The 17,483-nt window shown below is 39.8% G+C and overlaps 1 protein-coding gene across 1 annotated transcript in view; it reads left to right on the top strand.

The window, feature by feature from the left end:
- Positions 1-7,091, top strand: part of SRPK1 (SRSF protein kinase 1) — an 81,410-nt gene extending 74,319 nt beyond the window's left edge. The window contains 2 exon segments of the mRNA XM_054569274.1: positions 3,134-3,226; positions 4,623-7,091. Of these exon segments, the coding sequence (XP_054425249.1) occupies positions 3,134-3,226; positions 4,623-4,807 (278 nt within the window). The 3' untranslated portion in view covers positions 4,808-7,091.
- Positions 7,092-17,483: the final 10,392 nt, after the last annotated feature.

Genomic DNA, 17,483 nt, shown 5'->3' with positions numbered 1-17,483 from the left:
TTAAACTAAAATTTGCATTCTTCTAAAACACCTAGTTATCAGTGGTGATTCATTATTTACTCAATTTTAATCTACCTGTTTATCAACTTGTTGCTCAGTTATACCTCCAGCTTTATTTAGAAATCAATAATTTTAATACACAAACACACTACTATTGAATGCAGAGACCATATCTTAATTCGTCTGTATAAATTCTGTAACATTTAGCATTCTTTTGTCCCTTCATGAAAATTCAAGCCATATTTTTTTTCTTTGTAAATGATACTAACATTTAGAATTCCATTTTAAAACAAAATACTGTAGCCCTGGCTGGTGTGGCTCAGTGGATTGAGCACCAGATGGGTTGCAGGCCAAGTCCCCCGCTGGAGACATGAGAGAGGCAACTAACCGATTAATGTTTCTCTCCCTTTCTCCCTCCCTTCCCCTCTCTCTGAAAACAAATAACTACAGTATTTTAAAATAATTATTAATTTACATTTTGTGGTAGCCAGTGGGTAGAACCCAAGCTGTCAGTTGCTTTGTCTGGGAGGCTGTGGAAGCATACGACTGAGTATATGGTTTTCTTTTTTCATATCATGGTAGCATCCCAATAACTAGAAGAGATGATAATGTGAATGAAGAAACTATTAAATATTTTATCTTCTATTGTACAGTTTAGGCAGCTTTTGTTTTCAGATTAATGGGATTACTTTGAGAGAACAGTAGCAATGTACCCTCCCATTGAGGAAAATAAGTCCTTTGCTTTCTGTGCTTTCCTTGATGCTTTGGGAAATCAGGTTTTATGCTCAATGGAAACAAGAATGCTTTCTATATTTCTCAGACTGTGGTCCTCTGGGATATTAATAGGCAATGTTGATAGAGCCTGTGCTAAGTAATTCCTGTAGCCAAGTGCCTATTTGAGTGGGTACAGCTGAACCTTTGTATACATATGACTTTCCCTGTTCTCTTTTTGCTTTTTTTCTGGGTTTTATGTTTGGGGCTATAGATTTATATTGTTTTAGAAATGCCCTACTATATCTCTTTGGAAAGGAAATTAATTTTTTTTCTATTTACTTCCCTAGACTCTATAAATAGTGTGTGGTCCAGAACAGATATAGTGGCTAGAATTATACTGCGTAGGACCCTATGCTACCAAACCTGAAAATTGAAATGTATAAAAAAGTCTCAAGTAAGGGACAAGGGGGAATCATCTACCCTAGATATTTAGATCCTAATTTTTCCTTCCTGTACCAGTCAATACTAACAGTCTTTAAATGAAACCTCAAACTATAATTTGGTCCATAAGAGCGCAAAAAAAAAAAAAAAAAAAAAGCAACCCCTTATTACCCCTGATTAGTACATGCAGTTTGTTGCAAATCACAATAGGACTGGGGCCTCTGTAATATATACGCTGTTATTGTTGACGTTCCACAGCCCTGGGTCTTTGGATCAATACTTGGTAATCATTTTGCCTATCAAATCAATCCAGTGATTAATTGATAAGCAAATTAATCTCATGATTAATTTATAGGTTGTTGGAATTAAGTGTGAATAACAATTTCAAGGGAAAAATAATTCCTTGGTATAGGAAAAATATTAAAAGAACAAATATTTCACTTGGAAGTTTACAGTAAGATAAACCATAGTCTCCCAATGAATTTATACAAAGATACTTATTTGTAAGTTCTGCCTAAAATTTGCATAAATTTCATAGCAGCGAAGTACTTGTTACCAAGCCGTAAGTTCAATTAAAACTTCCCAGAGGTTATAGGGAATTCACATAGTAAAGCGCTTTTAAAAAGACACCAGTAAGTTCTTACATAAGAAACAGATAAGACCTGAAACCTTCAAAAATTCCCAGCTATATTGCTGTCTAGCATATTATTCCCCTAGAAGATACATTATTAGAACTTTGTGAATTTTTTTTTTACATTGATGAATATATAACTACAGGATTAAATTCATTTAAAAAGTTCTTGCGGCTGGGAACAATTACTTTTAAACCCTCTCCATATCCTCGTTTCTGTCACCTGCCTGTAAGTGTGGATGCTGGCTGGTCCCAGGCTCACTTCCTGATGACAAACCGCACATGTCCCTGTCAGTGTTCACAGTCCCTGTTTATGCTCTGACAGTTACCAGGCACTGCATGACTTGGACATTTCCGTGGCCTACAATGTTAGTGCTTGGTTTTACTTAAAAAGTGTGATTTATTTTTTAAAAACACATACACACCACTCTACTAGGTAAGAGGTGGGTTTCCATTCACATTCTAGCTCTAACTAGCCTGGTAGTTTCAGGAAGGCCATTCATTCTCCTTGAAGTTCCATTTTCTCATCTTTAAAATGGTGTATATATCTTTGGCTATTGTGCAGGGAGATTATGAAAATTCATATAATCGTATGTTAGTGCTTTAGTCATAATGAACATTTTTATAAATTATAGTTCTAGAATGTCTAAAAGCACATTGGTACATTTTTTTTTTCACCTTTCCCAAAAATCCCGCCTGAACTTAGGTATATAGACAAAATAGAAATAAAAACGTAGATAAGCCTCTAAACTCCAGAAGGGACATGCCAGCTGCTATCATATGACCAGCCACCTGAAATAATTCTTGGTCTTCCCAGTCTGCCCTTGAGTGGCCTTGGTTTTATTTGCAGTTACTTTTAAACAGCTGGCCTTGAAAATCTGTTCCTAGAAAAACCTCTTTTACAGCCTGTCCTTGATCCTGTTCTTCTTACCCTTCTGTTTTAGACCCCACTGCACACGTTACAGAGCAAATGGGCAGAATTCCGAGATTCTTTGCCCTCAGGGGGAAATACTCGCAGGACTTACTCAGTCATGGAAGTAGTACTGGTAACATGAGTTTTCACCTGTGCCCCAGGGATACAACTTCAGGAAGCAGAGCATTCACACCAAGGCTGTTTTTACTTATTGCTCAAATGCCACTGGAGTGAGCACCTAATTTTTTATGGTTTTCTGGATTGTCCATTAGATGTATTGAGTCCTCTTCTTCCCACTTAGGACAGAAAGCAAGCCTGAAATGCTTTATAAAGAGGTGTGCATGCTACTCTTTCTGCCAATGTCTAGAACTGTATTTGTTACTCCTGTTATGTATGTCTTTTTCCCCCCCTCTTGAAATATTTGAAACATACAGATCACATTGCATTGATCATAGAACTTCTGGGGAAGGTGCCTCGCAAGCTCATTGTGGCAGGAAAATACTCCAAGGAGTTTTTCACCAAAAAAGGTAAAAGAGAGTGAGAGAGAGAGAGTGTGTGTGTGTGTGTGTGTGTGTGAGAGAGAGAGAGAGAGAGAGAGAGAGAGAGAGAGAGAGACATTAAGAGAGCAAAAGTGTTTAAAAATTAAGAGGTAAGTACAGCTGGGTACATGTTCCCAGCACCTACAAAAGGATGGTCTACTTAGCAGAGAGCTGAAGTAGTATAGTCAAGAGCAGAAGCTGGAGCCAGACCATGAGGTTCAAATTTCAGCTGCTCCACTAGTTTTGTAGCCATTGATACAACCTCAGTTTTCTGATTTCTAAATGGGGATAATAATAAGGTTTATGTCATATTAAATTAGTTACTATGTGTATTAGTACCAGGCACATAGTTGGTTGATTACCCCTATATAGCACTTCTGGGAAATGGACAAATTTTTGCAAGTCTTTGGCCTAAGAACTGCCTCTATCAAAGAGCATGCGAGTATTTTGGTTTAAGCTTAAGAGCAGGACTGTATCACTCATCTTGTAGCCCACTGACCCGTAACACAGTCACTTAATCATATCAGTCATGTGAATTAACTTTATATATTGTAGTTTCATAAGTTTGTTATCACTTAATTAGTGAAGGAAACAAAGATAAAACTCTCACTTCAAATTTTCAACTCGATAATATATGTTGGCATATTTAAATATGTTTTCTTCTGCATTTCAGATAAAGTTTAAAAGCTGAAATGTGAAAACCTGACTTACGAGGGACTAGAAAACTGGACTTTCCTTTTTGCCGTGGTTCCCTTTTTCCTCACAACTTGTACACTATTGCTGAGAAAAATCATTTTTCTCAATACTGACAGCAAGCATACTCAGAAATATTTCTTAATGTTCCTCTTTTAGGCAGGAAAACGATGAAGTGCTTCGTAAGAGTTCCTGCTTGTGTGCAAAATCAGATTAATGGTGCACCTGTACCGAGTGGGAAATCGAAGAGGCACTTGCTGCCCACAGACGAGGCTTGAAAGAAGTGTTGTATAAGAAAAATTTTAAAGCAGCATTTTCCTTAATAAGCCACTGATTTGACTTTAATCTTTTAAAAAAATTGTTACATCAAAGAAGGGAAAAATAGATTGATGTTCCAGAATATTCATTTTAGTAAATACCTAATTCCTGACAGCCCTACCCAATTTGACCTGGGCTAAAATCCTGGCATGGTGACGTGAACAAATTTTCTTAAATTTTTAGGCCCTCATGAAAAATGAAGGCACCTATTTCCAGGGAATGCAGTAGGAAGAGAGGTGCCTTGTAAATGAAGGGTTAGATTCTGATGGCAAAATTTTGTTCTTATAGAGCACCTGGATTGGTTCCTAGATTTCCAAAAAGTGTTGTCACTTGTCTGTGGTGGTCAGTTTCTCTTGTGCTGTTTTTACTGTAGGTGACCTGAAACACATCACGAAGCTGAAACCCTGGGGCCTTTTTGAGGTTCTAGTGGAGAAGTATGAGTGGTCTCAGGAAGAGGCAGCTGGCTTCACGGATTTCTTACTGCCCATGTTGGAGCTGATCCCAGAGAAAAGAGCCACTGCCGCCGAATGTCTCCGCCACCCTTGGCTCAACTCCTAAGCCCCAGCCCAGGACTGCAGCAGAGATCACGGGCTGGCCCTTCAGCCCTTCGCCCCACCCCTCCAAGCATTTCCCTCTTCCCTTTTCAGGGTGAAGCTCTTCCCTCAAGGGTTTCTAGGGGTTTTTTGTTTCTGTTTTTTAATCCAGCATGTTCATTTGGGTTTGCTTACTTGACCCTGTGGAGATTCCCCCACAGCCATTGGGCATCCTAGGTGACTTTGGCCCTGATTGGGCTTTGCCAAAGACAGTGGACTAAAATGTGGAACAGCCTCTCGCCCTGTACCCTTGTCTTTCCATTAGGACATCCTTTAAATTATAAGCAGCCTTTTTAAAAAGAGCTTTGAGGATGTATGAGCTCATCCTTTAATTCACTGACTCTAAGAGTCTAATTTTCTAGTGCATATCCTGCTGCCAGCATAAGGATGAGAAGGGGGAAGGGGTTACTTCTCTGTACAGCAGAGACATTAAACGTGCTATATCCGGGCTGCATCATCTTCCTGGATTGTTGCTGTTCTCTATGTTCACATTTTTTTCCTGCGACTTTTTAAGCTACTGTCTTTTAAATGAGCTGTATAAACACCAAATTTGGGTACCATTTTGTCACTGTTCAAAACACTCATGTTTTTTTCATCCTTTAATAACTCTAAGAGCCTTGGAACTTCAGTCTGATTTTTTATGGAAACTGAAACAAAACCATTGACTAGTAATTTCTTCAGAACCTCAGATATTCTGCAAACAGTCCTTTCCCATGTGTCTCCTGTTACCCTAACAGTGAGTTATTTTGATTGGCTCTTTGGGGTTTTTGTGTGTGTGTGTGTTAATCCCTGGCAGGCACTCGACTCATTTCACTTGTGTTTATTGCCCCAAACTGAAGAATTCCAGCTGACTCTAGAAAGGAGATCTGGACCTCAGAGATTTCCCATCTAAGGAGAAAATGTCCTGGAGTTCGTATTTTTTTCCCAAGCAGTCCCCAAACTTTTGTTTACAGCTTTTACTTTGTCTTGTACAAAATTTAGCTTTGAAGCAGTTTCCCTCTGTTGCTTTGCCTTTTGGGTTTTCTGAGGCTTCTGATCCTAAGTGAAATCCCAGGATAAAAGAATCAAGGGGGAGGGATGGGATGGCACTTTTTTCTTCCATTATTTCAGGGGGGTGGGAGGGGCGTATTCGTTTTTAGGTTTTGGGTTGGTTGGTTTAAGATTAGCCATTCTCTGCTGCTATTTCCTTGTATAATGTAAGTTTTTAACTGCAACTTTGAAATAATTGAGATGTACTTGAGGCTTTTTCTTTTCTTTTTTTAATGAGAAAAGTCTTTATGATCTTTATCTTAGAATGAGTCTCTCTCAGACTTCCCCTAGACTACAGATTCCTTGGGTCAGATTGAAAAGCAGAAGGGGCATGACAGAGGTCGCAGCCGCTTGCTCAGCTGGGGCCAAGTGGGCCTTGGGAAATACAGCGTTCTCCAGGGGCGGCTACAGGGCTCTGAATCACAGAAGGCCAAGGAGGTGCCCCGTGAAGCTCTCCTGCAAAGCTACCAATGAGACTTTGGTGTAGCCAACTTTCTATACAGGAATTAGAATGTAGGTTCTGTCATTTATCTACCAACGGTGGCAAAGGAAAAAGTGATACAATTATGCAATCCATTAAACTCAAACGCATTACCCTGAGTAACTGTGGCCAGCCATTCATCAGATCCTTGATTGGGTAGTCCTGAAATCAGATATGTTTCTATAGAAAGAATTTTAAGTGAGGCTATCTATGCATCTATCAAGAATAAAGAGAATAAAAAGATTGCATCGGACAACGGCAGGGAAAATCCTTCAGCAATTCTAGTCCACTTTGGGTTTTCAGCGACACACACACACACCCCGCCCCCTCCCCCCGCCCCCAAAGCAATAGCAGGCTAGAACTAAATTCTTTCCTACACTGTAAAATCACAATTGTGGAATAACAGGAATTCTGGGGATGATATTAAGGTGAAGTAACCAAAACACAAATGGAAGGCCCCATTTAACAATGGACATGAAAAGAACTTTTAGTAGGAGAACCTGTAACTTCGTTTTGGAACTGTTTCACATGAAATAAGGGCTTTCCCCATCATTTAAGGAGCCAGATGAACTAGAAGCTGTAGAAAGAAGCAGCTGTAGAATTTGATCTTCCATGTACCCCATGTACCTTTATTGGATTTAATCATAATACTGTCAAATTGCCATGACCTCACTAAAGGATTTCTATTTGCTGTCAGTTAAAAATAAAACTCTGAATACATTTTTATTCTTTCTACTGGATGCATTGTCTGTTTTCTTTGTAAATGCAATACAATAAACAATTTAATAACCTACGTGTTACCAGATTTCTGTTCACTTACTGCCCAATTTAGTCTGAACCAAGCTTCAGAGTAGAAGGATTGGTTTGCTCTGTTTTTTTGAACTTAAATATACAGTGAAAGTACAACCTGTATGCATGCAATCCTGTGGGGTTTGTAGCATTTCTTCTATCCTTAACTTGGGGTTGGGGTGGATTAACAGTACATTTTGGAAAATTGAGAATTGTTATTCCGTACATCTGGCAGCATTTGTCCCAGAATATTTTTGGTGTGGTTTTTTTTCTCCCCTCTCAGGTTACAATCACTGCGTGTGCAAAATGCCTAAGATGTGTGAGCTCTGGCTAAGGCACTGGCATAGTGAACATGTGTACACATGTTTCATACACTTGTCTGATTCACTGCTTAAGATAAATTCTTAGAGATGGAATGGCTGAGCAGAGTAGGCACATTTTAAGGCTTTTAATGTTGCCTAACAACGTGGAGAAGAGTTGGTCTGCTCTGCTGTGACCAAGAGTGTTGGAATGGGCCTGTTGTAATCTTGCTCATTTTTTCCCTAATAGCCAGTTTGCCCAAAAAAGGGAATGTCTTGTAGCAATTTTCATTTTGGGTCCCTAGTGAAGCCAGAAACTTCTTTCATGGGTCTTACTGCCCATTTGTATTTTTGGTGATTTACCCATGTTACCCAGATTTTTGCATGCTTCCCTATTTGGTGACTAGTTAACAACTGGGCAATGCATTTTTGTCTTTCGATCACATTCTTTTCTAGTCTGCTTTTCATTTATATTTGTGGTATTGTTTAGTGTTACTCCTAGAAAGTCCTTCCCCATCCCTGAACTACATGAACTGTTCTAGTTCATTTGTTTTCATTGTGCCATACTTAAGACATACTTAGTGTATTCATATTACAGTGTTGACTGTAATGGAACCTGTTTTAAAAACAAGCCTAAAAATAATAAATCAGGACTTAGTCAAACCAATATGTTCACCAGACTGGCCAGTCTAGCTTTGTGTTAAATGTATGGACATAGAGGGTTTTGGAAAAACTTAAGTGCTGTCCTCAGAAAGCTGATTGCTATCTCAAAAGAACCAGCAACGCGGGGTGGAGTTACAACCCCCTTTTAACTTTTCATCTGCCCTGAGTGTCCATAGGGAAACATTTAGTTATCCCAGAAATGGCTGGGTAACAAAAAGATTTCATTACTGCTCCCCCCTGCCCCCGCTTTTTTTTAAATCCCCACACAAGGACAGTTTTTCATTGCTTTTACAGAGAGAGAGAAAAACATTGCCTTCTCGGACATGCCCTGGGTATGTACCCTGACCGGGAATTGAACCCACAACCTTTCAGCCTATGGAACAATTCTCCAGCCAACTGAGCCACGTCAGCCAGGGCCATTCTTTTATTTTTGAAGCCTGTGGAGTTACATTTTGACCTTACGAGGGAAGTGATTTACTTTCAGACTACTGTAGCACAGAAAATTGGTGATTTATTGATAACTTTTATTTGCTCCCAATATCAGGTCTTTTAACACCAAAGAAGCTTTGTATTTTGCCCACCAATTTGGTGTCTTTGGAGCTAACAAGGCATTGGTAACATAGCTCCTTAGTCTTCAGAACTATATAAAGATAATATATGTGCTTTCAGCCCTACTGAGGAAGAATTTTTGTCAACAGGTATCTTGTTTTTAAAAGTTGCAATTTAAAAACTAAACGTATGATATGCATTTTTCTTAACTCTTTGCACAAATATTAATCCATACCCAGCCCTTGTGAAATCAGAAATATCCCACTTTAAAAGCCAGAAAACTTGAGATCATGTTAAGTGTTTTAAAAGGTTTAACTAAGTTTACATTAGTACCCTCTTCTGTTACCCACTACAGCATCCCTTATAAAGAAAGGTGATCGACTTGATTTTACATCTTCCCAAGTTCACTTTTATCACAATCTTCTCTCATGTCCGTAATTCAGATCTACCTTTTGCCTATTTTAACACAATAACAAGCCTTGTCCTCCAATTGGCCCAACTGGACTGTATTACATATTGTACATCAGCTGCCTACAATTTGAGCTGTGTTCGCAGAAGTTATGCCCCTAAGATACTGCATTGGTAGCTTTGGATTTATTCAATATAGAGGAAAGCACGATCACTGGGAAATTAGTGGACCTTACTGTAAGTCCTCTTCAGGTTAGATAACAAAAGGAGTGAGTTTTGAGGGTTAGGGCCTCACCGTCAGCAACTTTATTATGAAACATCCATCAAGAGCATGTGAGGTTACTAGGATCTGCTCTTTGTTCCAGTAAAGCATTCTGGTAAGTGCCCATTCCAGCAGAATATTAAAGGATTTAACTATGACACAAAAAATAGTTATCTGAAAAACAACTTTTAAAGGTACCCCAATGATCCCTACCTGCTAGTCACACACTTGTAATCCTCTTGTCTTTAGGGTGGACTTCATTCTAATAGATGGCAAACATGACAGGATGTCACTTCTAAGATTGGGTCACAGAAAGGCTGTGGTTTCTGTGCCCCGTTGGGTCACCTCAGTACCCTCACTCTGGGGCAGCAAGGTGCCATGTGAGTACCACACTATGGAGAGGCCCTCAGTACAACAACCTGCAGACAACCACTGAGCTTGGAAGCACATGCAAAACCTTAATTGCAGACCTGCAAAAGACTTTGAGGTAGAGACACTTGGCTAAAACTTGCCAGATCCTAACCCACAGAAACAAATGTTTTAAAGCCACTGAGTTCTGGGCAATATGTTACGCAGCAATACAGGGACGTAAGGTAATGAAAATGTTTGGGGTATCCTTCCAGTTCACATTTTAGGTATAAATGACTAGTCCTCTCTTGGCCATATCTCTTGGCCATAACATGGTTGACCGGGACTTGGATATCACAACCATCCCTAGCCCCCAGCCCAAGACAGGCAAGCTAGAAGTGAGGAAGGATGAGGGAATTTGGTTAGAGGAGTGCTGGTTTTGTTGATTTTTCTATATACTTTCAAAGATGAAATTTGAGGTGCCTTTTAAGAATGTATTTAGAAGTAAAACCACTTTAGAGAGCTGAGAGGCAGTATCTAGGTATCAACAAAAATCATTGTTATTGGAGAGGTTGAATTCCTCGTTTCCCTGAAGATTAAGCAAGAGGGGAAACGCTGGGTGGTGACTCATTTGCAGACCCTTCCCCAGCACTGAGGCAGCTCGCTGTCCCCAGCCAGGGCAGTGCAAGTTGTTGGCAGGCGCACCTGAAGCCCCCAGGAGCTTCTGTGAATCACCAAAGTTGCCACTTCAGTAAGAAATATTTTGACAGTAAAGAGGCTTTTAGAAATTGTTTTATTTCTTGGCTTCTACAAAAACTAAAATTATAAGAAATAAATGAACAAATATAGCTAGAAACTCAGTAAGCTACAGAAATTGTGAAATTCTGTCGTTCATCAAGCTTGCGTAAAGCAAGTGCCTGGCTCTGAAATAATTTTATCAGCACAAGAAAATATGAATAGACTCATGGACATGGGCAACAGTGTGGTGACTGTGGGGCAGGGCGAGGGGGAGAGTATAAGGACGACGCAGGTAATGGAAAAAAATACAATAAACTCACTGAACCATAAAAATAAAAAAGATGAATATGATTACCACATCCCATTCTAAAAGCTCCTATCAGCAACAACCGAGACAGTGCTGGAAGGCTCCCATTCCTCAGCTGTCTGAGCTGGAGAAGCCCTCACTGACTGGGCCCGTGGTCAGAGGGTGTGGGTTAAAGCGTCATGCCCTACTGCCCAGGAGTGAGACACCTGTGCCCCACGTCCCTGACTGCTGCTGGATCAAGCTACAGCAAGATCCATTACAGCTTTGTTCAGCATTTGCCCCCCCTTTCGCCTGTGAGAGAAGAGCACCCACATTTTCTCTCTCCTGAGCAAATGACTGAAGACCAGCAAACACTTGTTCTTCAGGACCGTTCTCAGCAGATAATCAACAAAACCCTGTTTCTATGCACCGTCCCCAAGGCAGGGAACAGCCTGAAGAACACATCATTGTCTTGGCATTTGCTACAATGAGGTATTATCCAAACTGCATTCCCCTCTGGAGGCTGGCAAAGACTCACCATTTAGTGTGCCAAATCCAAAGTGTTTTACAAAAAATGTTTTCAATTACTATAACAAATTACTTGGACACAAGTAACACATTTCTGAATGTGGTAGCCAGTTCTGATTGGGTCAATGTGGGCACTATAAAGAAGTGTTATTTTGGGTTCCAAAGGGAAAAAAAAGTCAATTTAGTCTCAAGTTTTTAGACTATACATTCACCCAATCTTTATTAGACTTCTTGATGGATTCGAGTTCTGGTGGCTTCTCTCTTCCTTCCACACCTCTGAGCATCAATAAGAAAAGAAAATGTGAGAAAGGAGAAGCAAAGGACCCTCTAAACCTCAACCTGAAATAATCCAGCTTGCTTAGCTGCCTCTTGTCCTGACACCCTGCAGAGCTGGCGGTGGTCTCTGGTTCCCCTTCAAAGGAGACGTCCTCGGTGAATTGGGCTGTGGGAGTCTCAGACCTGGAGCGTCGTAGACACAGACTCCTTCCACCCCCTCCTTCACAGAGGAGACTTCAAGAGGGAGAAGTGATTTGCAGAAATGAATGGATAGGAAGAGAACTTGGGTCCCCAATCAGGAGAGAGGGACCCGTGTCTGCCTATCGTTGGTGGGGACCACCACACTTCCGCTTTGCCTAAGTTTTCTGTAACAGCAGGCGGCCTCGTCTCCGGAGAGCGCCAGGTCCCAGTCCCACAGCGAGGGCTACAGGACTTCCTCTAGCAACCAGGGACAGGGATGCTGGGCAGGAACAAGTTTCATCTCTGAAGAATTTTCCAGTGTCAGGGAAATTGGTGACCTGTGATATTTTTTAAAACAACAAAAGAGTTTAAGGTTATAAAATTTGACATTTTTAAAGCCAGTAAGAACGGAAAACTTCCCCAAGGATGCTCACATTTTGATTCATTTCTATCCAGTCATGCAACCTTCCTCACTAGTGTATGAGAGTATTCAATGTCCCTCAAGAAAAAATTCATGTCCATTAAAATGTAAATAAAAGGTAGTGCAACAAAGGGGGGAGCAGACATAGAGGAGCAGTAATCTGTAACTCAGTAATTCCACTCCAGAATCTGTCAGAAAGTTATCGATGGCAGCAGTCCAAAATGGCTAATAACCAAAGTCCAGTTTAGCACACTAGTGCTAAATGGCACACTAGTGCTGTGGCGTTGGCCGCTTTTAAAAGCTTTCATAATGAACATAGGGAAAATACCCATATTCTAATAGTTTGCTACTCAAAGTGCAACCCCGATTCCAGGGCACATCACTGGAGAACTGGCTGGAATGTGCTGTCTGTGCCCCACGCTGCTGCTGAGTCACAGCCTGCGCTGTAACAAGATCCCCAACTGACTGGGTGCATATTAAAGTTCGAGAAACACCTTGGTGGTGGTGGTGTGGGGGGAGTTCTGCAATGTTGATTTATAATTATTCAAAAAAAGTACATGTGGTCACAGATTGGAAGTTAATTTGCAAAATTTAAAATAGTTTAAAGGGAGATATTCCCCCTCTACCCACACTGAGTGCCTGGTCTGCAGTATGTAGATCCTTAATGACAGCTAGTAGGGAGCTGATGTTGTCCTGGGCTATATATATATATTTTTAAGATTTTACTTATTTATACAGAGAGGGGAAGGTAGGGAGAGAAACATTGATCGATTGCCTCCCACAAGTGTCCCAGCTGGGGACAAGCCCTGCAACCCAGGTGTGTGCCCTGACCGGAACTGAACTGGCGACCTTTTGCTTTACAGCACGACGCCCAACCGAGCCATGCCGGCCAGGGCTGTCCTGGACTTTTGTTTCCTTTTTAAAATGTATTCCTTAATGTTCTTGTTAAATCACATTTTGGAGACTTAAAAGACAACAAGGATATTAATATGTTGCGCTTCCTTTTCAACCATACATTAAAACTGTTTAAATCACATTTTTCTTTTTGCCTCAGCTATCAGGAAGCACAGACCTGAATTTAATAACTCAATACAGTAATTCTATTAGCCTAGCTTTCTGGAATACTTGTTTTCCTCTTATGCCTTTTGTTTTCTATTTTATTAGGTTTTTCTAGTACATCTCTTACAAATCACTTCAAATCCTTTCTGAAAATCAGGGTCCGAATTACAGTAATGAGTTCTAAAAGTCATTCTTGTTTGCCAAACTCCACAGGAAGATGAGTTTATGAAACCACCTGCCTGTTCTAAATTCTTCCTTCTCTCCGTTCTTTTTCCACTTCTCAGGACAGTAAAACTGAAGCGTTCCTGTGCACCCCTCAGAGAAACCCTCAGATGCCAGCTAGTTCTTCCCGTCCCCTGGGTCATCCCCAGGCCACCTCGCAGCCCCTACAGCTCAGTCTCATGAGTCACTCTGCCGGATGATTCAATAAGGAAGCAGAAGCCACAGCCCATCCAAAGTCGCGCAGACCACCCTCCAGTGAAATTACTCACCGACACTTCAGCTGCTTCAGACTTCCTCTGCAATGAAAGAGAGAAAGAACAATACTTGTTTACAACCAAGCCTTGTTTTCAGGAGAATTTCCCAACAATTCCCCTTATTCATTCTCAAGAAAGCTTGCACTTTTTGTTCATAATGTTTATCAGCTTTTAATTCCACGTTGCTGGATTGTCTCCATTATCAGACCCTAAGGTCCAATTTAGACTCCCTCCCTCACCACTGCCCCCCGGGGCCTGAAGCTGTCTGTGGGCAACTGCGCACAGCAGCCGTTATTGGTTGGGCAGATGGACAATGTAAGAAGTGGAGATACTAGAAAGACAGAGGGGGAGAGAGCTAATATTGATTAATCACCTATAATATGCAGGCATTGTTACTGTTTTGTATGCGCTCGCTAATCCTCAGCACAATCTTTTCTTTTCCTTGAGATATAATTCACTAACATAAATTTTACTCCACGTGGTTGTTCTAAAGTTATTCACTAGGTTGTGCAACCATCACTGCTATCTAATTCTAGGACATTTTCATACAAGGAGCTCTGTGCCCATTAGCAATCACCCCCAATTCCCCCCTCTTCCTAGCCCCAGGCAACTACTACATTCTGTCTCTATGGATTTGCTGATTTTAAACATTTTTTATAAATGGGACCATGCAATATATGGTCTTTGATGTCTGGCTTTTTTCATTTATTGTAAACTTTTTCAAGATTTAACCACATTGAACCAATTTTCAGTACTTCATTCCTTTTTATGATTCAATAATATTCCATTGTATGAATATATACATATCATTTATCCATTCATCGGTCGATGCATATTGGGTTGTTTGCACGTTTTGACTATTGTGCTTGCTACTATGAACATTCATACACACGTTTTACACAAACATATGTTTTCAGTTTTCTTGCATATATACCTAGGAGTGGAATTTCTGGGTCACATGGTAACTATGTTTAGCCATTTCAGGAACTGCCATTCTGTTTTCCACAGCAACTGCAAAATTTTACATGTTCACTACCAGGGTACGAGGGTTCCATGTTCTCACATGCTCACCAACACTTATCTCTTTTATTATAGCCATCCCAGTGGATGTGAAATGATATCTCATTGTGGTTTTGAATTATATTTTCCTAATGAGTAATGATGTTGAGTATCTCCATGCGCTTTTGGACGTTTGTGTATCTTCCTTGAAGAAATGCCTCTTCAAATCCTTTGCCCATTTAAAAAATGGGGTTGTTTGTATTTTTATTGTTGAGTTGTAAGAGTTCTTAATATGTTCTGGATACTAGATTTATGATTATGATTTGCAACTATTTTCTCCCAATATCTAAGTTGTCTTTTCACTTTCTTGATAGTGTCTTTTGAAGCACAAAAATTTTCGGTTTTGATGAAATCCAATTTATCTATTTTTTCTTTTGGTTGCTTGTGTATTAGTTTTTATATCTGAGAAACCATTGCTTGATCCAAGGTCAAGAAGATTGACACATATATTTTCTTCTAAAAGTTTTCTAACTTCATACCTTACATTTAGATCTTTGATCCATTTGGAGTTAATTTTATATATGATGTAAGGTAGGTGGTCCAACTTAATTTTATTTTGCATATAGATATCTGGTTATTCCCACATCATTTATTGAAAAGACTATTATTTCCCCCATATACAGGTGGCATCTTTGTTGAAAATCAGTCCTAGATGTTTGAGTTTATTTCTGGACTCTTTGTGTATTTTTTTTTATTTTTTTCCCATTATCATTTATCTCTGCTATAGATTCTCAATTTTATTTCATTGATCTGTGTGTCTGTTCTTTTGCAGATGCCACACTATCTTGATTACTGTAGCTTAGAAGTAAATTGTGAAATCAAGACATGTCCATCTTTTGACTTTTTCTTCTTCTCCAATGTGGTTTTGGCTATTCTGGATCTCTTGCATTTCTATATGAATTTTAGGATTAGCTTGTCAGTTTCTGCAAAAAGCTAGCTGGGATTTTGATAGTCACTGCACATGATCTGTAGATCGGTTTGGGGAATATTGCCATTTAACAATATTAAGTCTTCTGATCCATGAGCATGAATGTTTTCATTTATTTAGACCTTTACTTCTTTTCAATGATGTTTTAAAATGTTCATGGATAGGTTTAACACACCTTTTGTTACATTTTTTCCTATTTTATTTTTTTATACTATTGTAAATGAAATTGTTTTCTTCTCTTTTTTTAGATTTTATTTATATTTTAGAGAGTGGGGAAGGGAAGGAGAAAGAAAGGAAGACAAACATCAATGTGTGAGAGAAACATTGATTGGCTGCCCACAGCGGGGGACCTGGCCAGCATTCTAGGTATGTGTCCTGACCAGGAATCCAAAACGCAACCTTTTTAGTTCACAGGCCAGCATTTAACCCACTGAGCCACATCAGCCAGGGCGAAATTGTTTTCTCAATTTCATTTTCAGATTGTTCATTGTTAGTGCATACAAATCCAATAGGTTTTTAATGTATTTTTAATTAATTTATTTTTTTATCCTCACCCAAGGACACATTTTTCATTGCTTTTAGAGAGAGGAAGGGAGGGAGAAACATCGATGCAAGAGAGAAGTGTCAATTGATTGCGCGTGCACATGCCCAGACCAGGGATCATACACGCCCAGACCAAGGACTGAACCCGCAATTCAAGTGTGTGCCCTGACTGGGAATGGCACCCACAATCTTTCAGTTACAGGACAACACTCCAACTGAGCCACACCAGCCACAGTACAAATCCAGTAGATTTTTTTTTATATTGCTCTTATATCCTGCAACCTTGCCAAAGTTGCATATTAGTTTTAAAAGATTTTTTGTGGATTATTCAGGATTTTCCATATACGAAATCATGTTATTTGTTAAAAAGATATTTTTACTTCTTCCTCTCCAAACTCTATTACTTTTTTAAGTATATTTTATTGATTATGCTATTAGAGTTGTCCCAATTTTTTTCCTCCCCTTTATCCCCCCTCCACCCTGTACCCCCCACCCTTCAGCATCCCCCACCTTAGTTCATGTCCATGGGTTGTGCATATAGGTTCTTCAGCTTCTCCATTTCCTATACTATTCTTAACCTCGCCCGCCTTCTTTGGTATCTATCAATTATGCTCCTTATTTCCTGTACCTTCCCCCCTCCATTCTCCCCACCAGCACCACCACCACTGATAACCCTCCATGTGATCTCCATTTCTGTGATTCTGTTCCTGTTCTAGTTGTTTGCTTAGTTTTGTTTTTGTTTTTTAGGTTCTGGTGTTGGTAGTTATGAGTTTGTTGTCATTTTATTGTTCATAGTTTTTGATCTCCTATTTCTTAGATAAGTCCCATTAACATTTCATATAATAAGGGCTTGGTGATGATGAACTCCTTAAACTTGACCTTATCTGGGAAGCACTTTATCTGCCCTTTCATTCTAAATGATAGGTTTCCTGGATAGAGTAATCTTGGATGTAGGTCCTTGCTTTTCATGACTTTGAATACCTTTTTCCAGCCCCTTCTTGCCTGCAAAGTTTCTTTTGAGAAATCAGCTGACAGTCTTATGGGCACTCCTTTGTAGGTAACTGTCTCCTTTTCTCTTGCTACTTTTAAGAGTCTCTCCTTATCTTTAATCTTGGGTAACTTAATTATGATGTGCCTTGGTGTGTTCGGCCTGAGGTCTAATTTCTTTGGGACTCTCTGGGCTTCCTGGACTTCCTGGAAGTCTATTTCCTTCACCAGATTGGGGAAATTTTCTTTCATTATTTGTTCAAATAAGTTTTCAATTTCTTGGTCTTCCTCTTCTCCTTCTGGCACCCCTATGATTTGGATGTTGGGATGTT

The sequence above is a fragment of the Pteronotus mesoamericanus genome, unplaced genomic scaffold, assembly GCF_021234165.1.
Source record: "Pteronotus mesoamericanus isolate MK-2021 breed Mesoamerican mustached bat unplaced genomic scaffold, CSHL_Meso_final contig_20, whole genome shotgun sequence".
Classification (NCBI taxonomy): Eukaryota; Metazoa; Chordata; class Mammalia; order Chiroptera; family Mormoopidae; genus Pteronotus; species Pteronotus mesoamericanus.
Note: the sequence above shows the minus strand (reverse complement) of the source record. Positions and strands in the feature narration are given on the sequence as shown.